The 11,219-nt window shown below is 39.6% G+C and overlaps 1 protein-coding gene across 3 annotated transcripts in view; it reads left to right on the top strand.

The window, feature by feature from the left end:
* Positions 1-293: 293 nt before the first annotated feature.
* LOC123996870 (flavin-containing monooxygenase 5-like) overlaps positions 294-11,219 on the top strand; it is a 30,996-nt gene continuing 20,070 nt past the window's right edge. Inside the window, exon 1 of one of the 3 annotated variants that reach the window (XM_046300657.1) lies at positions 294-415. Coding sequence is in view for 1 of the 3 variants with exons in the window: in XM_046300655.1 (XP_046156611.1) it covers positions 3,128-3,237 (110 nt within the window). In the remaining 2 variants the exon portion in view is untranslated. Of the gene's footprint in view, positions 416-2,972; positions 3,057-3,094; positions 3,238-11,219 lie in introns of those variants that run through there. The other 2 variants (XM_046300656.1, XM_046300655.1) reach the window with 2 other exon arrangements.

Below are 11,219 nucleotides of genomic sequence, written 5' to 3'. Positions count from 1 at the left end.
TCAATGATACGGTTTTGGAAACCTTTGTATCTCAACTTTCATACCAGCAAGAAATTATCTTTCTCGTTCATATGAAAAGTTAAGTTGCAAATGTTTCCAAAACTGTCGTGTGAGAGGCATATTTGTGTCGGGACATTTCACTCACAAGGCTGCAGGGAACGTCCGATGACCCAATGTAATGGAATTGGAGTCATGATAAGGGCTATCCGTGGGGTATCAAACTATGACCTGCATCTGACAGAGTTTCAGTTAACAGGGAGCAAAGTCCTTCTCACTCAGACTACATTATAGACTGGGGTTACACAAAAACCTGGGTTCTGGGAGTTTAGAAATTTTCCACACCAGCTAGCACAGGTAATACACAGGTAGTATATACAGGCAAGACACAGGTTTCTTGATCCACTCACTGGACCAGGTGAGTACAATCTATGGGTGACAGCCAACTGATTTTAGATTAGTTTGCATTGTTATTCAGGTTTATGAAATTATCTACATTTTCTGAGGTGTGATTCTAATATAATATAATATAATATATGCCATTTTAGCAGACGCTTTTATCCAAAGCGACTTACAGTCATGTGTGCATACATTCTACGTATGGGTGGTCCCGGGGATTGAACCCACTACCCTGGCGTTACAAGCGCCATGCTCTACCAACTGAGCTACAGAGGACCACAATTCTGTTGGTAGAATGAGTTGGACAGTTGTTGCTGCCAGTAGAGACAGAGGAACGATAACGGATCTGTGTGGTGATGCAATTGTGTCTCTGTAGGCTCAGTGGAAACTGAACTAGAGTGTCTGTCATCTGCCTTCTATAGTGTTGCCCTATGTCTCCCACCCTCTACAGACAGACGGACGGTATGTCTAAGCGTGTGTGTGATTGGGGCAGGTTCCTCAGGTCTGACCAGCATCAAGAGCTTTCTGACTGAGGGTCTAGAGACCACCTGTTTCAGTGCAGTTGTGACATTAGGGGGCTGTGGAACAGACTATCCACTCCCACAAAAGTCAGCCTATGGCTGAATCTAGTTACTTACCCCTGGTCTGGACGATCCTCTCCGCCATTCAGGGCTGTGCGTGTAAATACTGTATACTACAATTTGTATCAACATGCCCACAGACTGAGCATTTCAAGGTCAAAAAGAGGCTCAGGGAAATACATTTGTTTTAATGAAATAGGCCACAGTGATGTATTGGACATGCAGTGATTTAAAAATACAATTAGGAAGACTGCATGGGGGCTTTAACATGGTAAACATTGTGCCATGACTAGTTTTAAACGCCAAACTAACTTTAAATGTGCAGACTGACTCAACGTACAGTGCATTCTGAAAGTATTCAGACCGCTTGACTTTTTCCACAATGACAATGTATTAAAAAATAAACTGATATTACAATTTACATAAGTATTCAGACACTTTTCTCAGTACTTTATTGAAGCATCTTAGGCAGCGATTATAGCCTCGAGTCTTAGGTATGACGCTACAAGCTTGGCACACCTGTATTTGGGGAGTTTCTCCCATTCTTCTCTGCAGATCCTCTCAAGCTTTGTCAGGTTGAATGGGGAGCGTCACTGCACAGCTATTTTCAGGTCTCTCCAGAAATGTTCAAGTCCGGGCTCTGGCTGGGCCACTCAAGGACATTCAGAGACTTCTCCCGAAGCCACTCCTGCAAAACAATATTTGATCCATTTTAGAATAAGGCTGTAATGCAACAAAATGTGGAAAATGTGTACATTGCTTGTCAAAATTCTTTTGATACTATTGAAGGCTTAGGGGGGAGAATTCTGTGTTAAAGGCGACAATTCAGATGAGTCATCAAGTTTCTGAAACTGTATTTAATGTCCCAACAGAGGCCTGATGCAATTTGCTAAGATGGCTGAGCCAAATGTCTCAAAGGCCCTATAGGCTCCAAGGCAAATGATTGTTCTGAGTCTCAGGGTTTATATAGTCATTTTGAATGACGTATACATGCAATATTACAGACTTTGGGTAATATGAGACTGATAAGTTTCAAAGGGAATATTCACAGAATGACATTGGATATAATGAGCTGGTGCCTGGAAGAGGCTCCATAAGCAACCACACAAAATTATAATTTTAAAAACAAGTGTGCATTACTTGGCTAGTGTCCAGCAGAGAAAGGCCCGCTATAACAAGCCATTTTATTATCTCAGTGGAAAAATACAGCTTAAACAGAATGGAAAATTACAGGTTATACTGAACATGTCCTGATATGGCCTTATAAAGATCAATCAAGTGTGTCCTCAGCCAACCCTTCACTATCTATACATTTTGAACTATGACCATTACATTTGCCTAAAAGCTCATACTTCAAAGGCAACATTTGGATTTGCCACTGCTCTTGATCCGTTTCAGCCTACTTCAACACAACAACGCAAAAGCACACACATTTACTTCAGGAAATGTCATTTTCTAGTTTATAATTGTGTTTTGTATTTATAAAAAATGTGTGTTTCTTATTCTGCTCCCTTGATTGTAGTATCTGTGTCTAACATTTGTGTAATTGCTGCTGATCTTATCATGCAGTGCCCTCTTGAAAAAGAGACCTTGATCTCAATTGGACTCCCTGCTTAAATTGAATTAAACCATCCTTCATAACTGCCCACCTGAAAAAATAGTAAAGTTTACTATAGAATATTACAAGTACTTACTATAGAATTCTGTTGTAAACTGTAGAATACTATGTAAATACTACATTATTATCCATACAAAAACACTGTAGTAAATACTACAAATGTCCAAAAATACACGGCAATTTTACTTTTTTTATGTAGCCTCTATCCTCTAGTTTGTACTCTTGTAGGCTATATCCAGCCTTTTTTCTCCTCTCTTGATTTGAGACACTAAAGTTGATTAATCAGCCACAGTTGACCAATCATAATTGTTCCACGGACACACGGCTAGTGAAATGAACCAATCAGCGCTGGTTTCAGTGACAAGGGGCTGGAAGAATTGGGGGGAGGGGTGGAAGAGAGAAAGATCTCTGGGGTTTGTAAGCTTGGGCTCATTTCAACCGGTGTCCACTGGAATAGCGAGGTAAGCACAACTTCCACATCATCATCAATGTTTACTGTTTGAAAACGTTTTTTTTGTGTGTGTGTTGATCGATGACGTATCATAGCCTCGCGAATCCACCAGATCCCACAAGCGGACATTTAACGGGAACAGGCTGCATGTTTCATGCTTTTTATGAAAAAAAATCTAACCAGAACAGTGGGTGAGACACTGATTATATGAAAGACTGATAAAACATGTTCATGGATCTCTGTGTTCCTTATTCACTGAAGAGGCAGATACTTTGTTTCTAGAGGTTCTTATTGTTCAGTTTGAAGTCGGGTATTTTTGATTACATGTGTAATTTTCTATTTATTCCTTTCGGTATTCTTCTGATCGAATCAAGCACTCTTAAATAGATGTAGGTCTCAAAGTGAATCATTGATTGACAATGGTGTATGGATTAAAACGCCTATTAGTAAAGTTCTAAAGAAACAGTGCCTTCAGAGACATGCAAATTACGATTTTTCAGTAAACAGCCACTCCTGCAGGGTTAAAATAGGGTTTTACATTCTCTCATCACCATCTCACTACTGCCCATCCCCCTATTCTGGGCCTATAGTCAAGGGGGCATAAACTTTTGCTCCTAGTTGGACATTTTGTGACCATCCCCTAGAAACAATGGCACTAACCAATCAGGGGCACAGTTTTGGCTACGACCCTTAAAATTAACATTTGCGTAGCTCTTCCTTGGTCGATTTATTTTATATTTTTTTGTGTGTGTGTTTTTTGTTGTTGTTTGTTTTGATTTTATTTAACTAGGCAAGTCAATTAAGAACAAATTCTTATTTACAATACAGGCCTAACCCGGACGACGCTGGGCCAATTGTGGATCCCTATGGGATTCACGGCCGGTTATGATACAGACCGGGATCGAATCCGGGTCGGTAGGGATGCCTCTAGCACTGTGATGAAGTGCCTTAGACCACTGAGCCACTCAGGATTCTGATACCTCCCAAGTGGGAAACTCAGGATCATCTTTCTACAGCAAGTTAGCAAGTCAGAAATGTCCGTTTCCTAGTTCCGACTAGCATGTGAACGTGGCATTAGTCATAGGTATTTGTAATATATTGTATTATTTTATGTTTATACCCTTCTGTGGCCTCCTGATTGCCTCACTCATATGGGTGGTATAATTTTGTACATTTTATTTATTTAAAACTTTTTACATTGTCATAAAGAGCACATGCGCAACTTCATAACATGTTTTTCCATCTCCAGAGGCTAAATTACAAAAAATGGCCTATAATGGGTGACAATTAAAGTAGCATTTTAAAATTGTGACAGGGGGAATGGATGCTTGTTGTGTGTAAAAGGGAGGGGCAACAAAAACATTGTAAAAAATGTCTAGCCTTTCTATGTATGGGTAACAGGGTAACACTAATATTATCATTTTTAACATGGTTAACCTGTCTTGGGCAGGTGGTATTTTCACCTCCGAATGAAAAGCGTGCCCAAATTAAACTGCCTGCTACTCAGGCCCATAAGGAGATGCATATAATTAGTAGATTTGGATATAAAACACTAAAGTTTCCAAAACTGTTAAAATAATGTTTGTGAGTATAACAGAACTGATATGGCAGGTGAAAATCCAGCCAGGGGGTACTATTATTTTGAAAGGCTGTTTTTTCCATTGAAAACCTATCCACCATACAAAGACTTAGGACCCAGTTCACGATCTCTATGGCTTCCTCAACATGTGACCAGTCTTTAGGCATTGTTTCAGGATTTTACTCTGAAAAATGAGGGAGGTACACCACTTTCAATGAGAGGACAGTGGACATTTCCATCCATGAACCCAGCACGTGATCGGGAGCGCACATTTCTTGTTTACCCTTTCCATTGACGAAGCTTTTGTACGGTTGAAATATGATTTATTATTTATGACAAAAACAACCTGAGGGTCGATTTTAAACATTATTTGACATGTTTCTACTATCATGTATTGTACTTTAGATTTTTCGTCTTGGTGTTGAGAGCGCGCATTGTGCCTTTGGATTTCTGAACTAAACGCACCAACGAAACGGAGGTATTTGGACATGGAGAACTTTATCGAACAAAACTAACATTTGTTGTCTAACATGGAGACCTGGGAGTGCCACCAGATGAAGATCATTAAAGGTAAGTGATTAATTTCAATGCTATTTCTGACTTATGTGACATTCTCCTTGGTTGGAAAATCCTTCTGTAGCTCAGTTGGTAGAGCATGGCGCTTGTAACGCCAGGGTAGTGGGTTCGATCCCCGGGACCACCCATACATAGAATGTATGCACACATGACTGTAAGTCGCTTTGGATAAAAGCGTCTGCTAAATGGCATATATTATTATATATTAAAATGGCTGTATGGGTTTCTGTGGCTAGGAGCTGCGACTAACATAATCGCAAAGTGTGCTTTTGCCGTAAAGCCTTTTTGAAATCTGACACAGCAGTTGCATTAATGCATTAAGGAGAAGTTTATGTATTCGTATGTTTAACCTCTTGAACCTATGGGGGCGCTGTGTCATTGTTGGATAAAAAGACGTGCCCGTTTTTAAGCCCAATATTTTGTCACGAAAAGATGCATGGAATTGACAGCCTTGGAAAGACAACTCTGACGTCTCCAAAACTAATGCAACAGGCGAAACCAAGATGAGGTTTCATACAGGAAATGCCCCAGATTCTGAAGGCGCTGTGTTGCAATGTCTCCTTATATGGCTGTGAATGCGCCAGGAATGAGCCTGCGCTTTCTGTCTATTCCCCGAGGTGTCTGCAGCATTGTGACGTGTTTGTAGGTATATCATTGGCAGATTGACCATAAGAGACTACATTTACCTGGTGTCCCGCCCGGTGTCCTGTGTGCGTAATCTGTAGGTCCATGCGCGTTCCATTTCTTCAGAAGAGAAAGTAAACTGCCACGATGGATTTTATCGTCGATAGATATGTGAAAAACACCTTGAGGATTGATTCTAAACATCGGTTTGCCATGTTTCTGTCGATATTATGGAGTTAATTTGGAAAAGTTCGCGTTTTAATGACTTTTTTTGTTGTTCCTTAACCAAACGTGATGAACAAAACGGAGCGATTAGTCGACACTAATATTTTTTGTAAAAACGGAACATTTGCTATCTAACAGAGTCTCCTCATTGAAAACATCTGAAGTTCTTCAAAGGTAAATTATTTTATTTGAATTATTTTCTGGTTTTTGTGGAAAATGTTGCATGCTGAAATAGAGGCATCCTATGCTAGGCTAATACTAATACTGTTACACAAATGCTTGTTTAGCTATGGTTAAAGCATATTTTGAAAATCTGAGATGACAGTGTTGTTAACAAAAGGCTAAGCTTGAGAGCAAATAGATTTATTTAATTTCATTTGCGATTTTCATGAATAGTTAACGTTGTGTTATGCTAATGAGCTTGCGGATAGATTTACACAATCCTGGATACAGGTTTTTTTTCGAAGCTAAACGTGACGCAGAAAACGGAGCAATTTGTCCTAAACAATCTTTCAGGAAAAACTGAACATTTGCTATCTGAGAGTATCCTCATTGAAAACATCCGAAGTTCTTCAAAGGTAAATTATTTTATTTGAATGCTTTTTCTGGTTTTTGTGAAAATGTTGCCTGCTGAATGCTACGCTAAATGCTACGCTAAATGCTACGCTAAATGCTACGCTAAATGCTACGCTAAATGCTACGCTAAATGCTACGTTAGCTATCAATACTGTTACACAAATGCTTGTTTTGCAATGGTTGAGAAGGATATTTTGAAAATCTGAGATGACAGTGTTGTTAACAAAAGGCTAAGCTTGAGAGCAAATAGATTCATTTCATTTCATTTGCGATTTTTCATGAATAGTTAACGTTGCGTTATGGTAATGAGCTTGAGGCTGTAGTCACGATACCGGATCCGGGATGGCTCGACGCAAGAAGTTAACACTTGTATCTTTTATCAATGTTTATGATGACTCCTTCTGTTATTTGATGCGGCTCTCTGCACTTTCATCGGATGTTTGAGACGATGCATTTCTGAACATAACACACCAATTTCAAAGGAGGTTTTTGGACATAAAGATTAACTTTATCGAACAAAACGCACATTTATTGTGTAATATGAAGTCCTGTGAGTGCCATCTGATGAAAATCAAAGTTTAAATTAATCACTAATCGCTATTTCTGACTTTTGTGAGCCCTAGCCTTGGCTGGGAAATGGCTGTATGGTTTTCTGTGACTAGGTGCTGACCTAACATAATCGTTTGTTGAGCTTTCGCGGTAAAGCCTATTTGAAATCGAACACTGTGGCTGGGTTTACAAGAACTGTATTTTTTAAATGGTGTAAAATACTTGTATGTTTAAGGAATTTTAATTATGGGATTTCTGTTTTGAATTTGGCGCCCTGCAATTTCACTGGCTGTTGTCGAGGTGCTTGTACCAGAGAGGTTAAGTTAAAGCGTAGATGTACGTGATCCAGCTGTTAAATTGAGTGTAAAATAAAGGCACTCTATTCATGGAACATCTCTTATCATGTTGTGTTACTGAGAGTTGAGCAGCTTTACAGTGATCGTTCCCATGCTCTATAGGATTTCCAGGAAATATGTGTTTTGGCTCTCTGCCATGTTCCGTTCTCTTTGGCTCACATCAACATTTTTGTTACCCTAGACCCTCCCTGTCCTTCTCTTCCCACTGGGCACAGAAGTCAATTCAATGTCTATTCCTAGTTGTTTCAATGTCATTTCATTGAAATGACGTGGAAACATTTATTCAACCAGCGTGTGCCCAGTGGGTTTCTCTCTCTCGCACTCTTTATTTCCCCTCTCTGTCTTGGCAGTGGTATGTATGTATGTATGTATGTACAGTGCCTTGTGAAAGTATTCGGCCCCCTTGAACTTTGTGACCTCTTGCCACATTTCAGGCTTCAAACATAAAGATATAAAACTGTATATTTTTGAAGAATCAACAACAAGTGGGACACAATCATGAAGAGGAACGACATTTATTGGATATTTCAAACTTTTTTAACAAATCAAAAACTGAAAAATTGGGCGTGCAAAATTATTCAGCCCCTTTACTTTCAGTGCAGCAAACTCTCTCCAGAAGTTCAGTGAGGATCTCTGAATGATCCAATGTTGACCTAAATGACTAATGATGATAAATACAATCCACCTGTGTGTAATCAAGTCTCCGTATAAATGCACCTGCACTGTGATAGTCTCAGAGGTCCGTTAAAAGCGCAGAGAGCATCATGAAGAACAAGGAACACACCAGGCAGGTCCGAGATACTGTTGTGAAGAAGTTTAAAGCCGGATTTGGATACAAAAAGATTTCCCAAGCTTTAAACATCCCAAGGAGCACTGTGCAAGCGATAATATTGAAATGGAAGGAGTATCAGACCACTGCAAATCTACCAAGAGCTGGCCGTCCCTCAACTTTCAGCTCATACAAGGAGAAGACTGATCAGAGATGCAGCCAAGAGGCCCATGATCACTCTGGATGAACTGCAGAGATCTACAGCTGAGGTGGGAGACGCTGTCCCTAGGACAACAATCAGTCGTATATTGCACGAATCTGGCCTTTATGGAAGAGTGGCAAGAAGAAAGCCATTTCTTAAAGATATCCATAAAAAGTGTCGTTTAAAGTTCGCCACAAGCCACATGGGAGACACCAAACATGTGGAAGAAGGTGCTCTGGTCAGATGAAACCAAAATTCAACTTTTTGGCAACAATGCAAAATGTTATGTTTGGCGTAAAAGCAACACAGCTCATCACCCTGAACACACCATCCCCACTGTCAAACATGGTGGTGGCAGCATCATGGTTTGGGCCTGCTTTTCTTCAGCAGGGACAGGGAAGATGGTTAAAAGCCAAATACAGGACCATTCTGGAAGAACCTGATGGAGTCTGCAAAAGACCTGAGACTGGGATGGAGATTTATCTTCCAACAAGACAATGATCCAAAACTTAAAGCAAAATCTACAATGGAATGGTTCAAAAATAAACATATCCAGGTGTTAGAATGGCCAAGTCAAAGTCCAGACCTGAATCCAATCGAGAATCTGTGGACAGAACTGAAAACTGCTGTTCACAAATGCTCTCCATCCAGTCTCTCGATGTGCAAAACTGATAGAGACATACCCCAAGCAAAAGCAAAAGGTGGCGCTACAAAGTATTAACTTAAGGGGGCTGAATAATTTTGCACACCCAATTTTTCAGTTTTTGATTTGTTAAAAAAAGTTTAACCCCAGTGTTGGTGTTAATACCCAGAGTTGAATGTGATTGGGTCATTGTTACTCTGTAGAGTAACACACTTAGAAATACTCAAACACACCCATCATTATCATATTTCTGGAGGTTGATTTTTGAATCATTTGTTTCAATATCTGTGCTTGACAGATACATTGATGGATTCATCTTATGCTTCTCAAACAAACAATAACATGCATGTTTCTAAACTATTCCTATCTGTGAGTAGTTGGATTTATTGCACCCTGTTACTGAGATGGTTGTTCCAGTTTAGCTGGTTTAAGTAGTCTCATTTCTAAATACTCCCTACCGTTGCAGTCATTTCAACTGCAGGTTGTGTGGGGGTTAAACGTTCCAATTGTTGGGTATCCTCACTCTGGAATTCCAATAGCAAAAAAAACATCACTTGCAAGTGAGCATAATGTGACTTGCATGTCTGATGTGGCCTGCAAACCAGAAGTTTTGACCAGTGCGTTTGGGTAAAACTAGACCGTCAAAGTTAGGCATTATGATATATGTCATGTATTATCATAAAGAGTTGAACTTCTTATGGCTGGGGGGAGTATTTAGTAGCTTGGCTGAATAAGGTGCCCAGAGTGAACTGCCTGCTACTCAGTCCCAGTTGCTAATATATGCTTATTTGGATAGAAAACACTCTGAAGTTTCTAAAACTGTTTGAATGATGTCTGTGTATAACAGAACTCCTGTGGCCGGCAAAAACCTGAGAAAATCCAACCAGGAATTGGGAAATCCGAGGTTTGTAGTTTTTCAACTCTTTGCCTATCGAAGATACAGTGGGATATTGGTCGTGTTGCACTTCCTAAGGCTTCCACTAGATGTCAGTCTTTAGAACCTAGTTTGATGCTTCTACTGTAAAGTGGGGGGAATGAGAGGGGAATGAGTCAGAGGTCTGGCAGAATGCTTTGAGCTCGTGACGCTTGTTCCCGTGAGAGGTAGCTCGCGTTCCATTGCATTTCTACAGACAAAGGAATTCTCCGGTTGGAACATTATTGAAGATTTATGCTAACATCCTAAAGATTGATTCTATACATCGTTTGACATGTTTCTAAGGACTGTAATGGAACGTTTTGATATTTTGTCTGCTCCTAGTGAACGTGCTTCGTGACTTAGTGCATTTTATAAACAAATCCTAACAAAAGTAGCTATTTGGACATAAATGATGAACATTATCGAACAAAACAAACATTTATTGTGGAACTGGGATTCCTGGGATTGCATTCTGATGAAGATCATCAAAGGTAAGTGAATATTTACAATGCTATTTCTGACTAATGTTGACTGCACAATATGGCGGATATCTTTTTGGCTTGTTTAGTCTCTGAGCATCGTACTCAGATTATAGCATGGTTTGCTTTTTTTCGTAAAGCTTTTTTGAAATCTGACACAGCTGTTGCGTATCTAAAGTTCCATGCATAACACTTGTATTTTCATCAACATTTATAATGAGTATTTCTGTAAATTGGTGTGGCTCTCTGCAAAATCACCAGATGTTTTTGGAACTACTGAACATCACGTGCCAATGTATACGGAGATTATTTTTATATAAATATGAACTTTATCGAACAAAACATACATGTATTGTGTAACATGAAGTCCTATGGGTGTCATCTGATGATCATCAAAGGTTAGTTATTATCTCTATTTCTGATTTTTGTGACTCTTCTCTTTGACTGGAAAAATGGCTGTTTTTCTGTGACTTGGCTCTGGCCTAACATAATCATTTGTGGTGCTTTCGCTGTAAAGCCTATTTGAAATTGGACACTGGTGGGATTAACAAGAAGTGTATCTTAAATGGTGTGAAATACTTCTATGTTTGAGGAATTTTAATTATGGGATTTCTGGTTTTGAATTTGGCGCCCTGGACTTTCACTGGCTGTTGTCATATCGATCCCGTTAACGGGATCT

This window comes from Oncorhynchus gorbuscha, linkage group LG15, assembly GCF_021184085.1.
Source record: "Oncorhynchus gorbuscha isolate QuinsamMale2020 ecotype Even-year linkage group LG15, OgorEven_v1.0, whole genome shotgun sequence".
NCBI lineage: Eukaryota > Metazoa > Chordata > Actinopteri > Salmoniformes > Salmonidae > Oncorhynchus > Oncorhynchus gorbuscha.
This window is presented reverse-complemented; position numbering and strand designations above follow the sequence as displayed.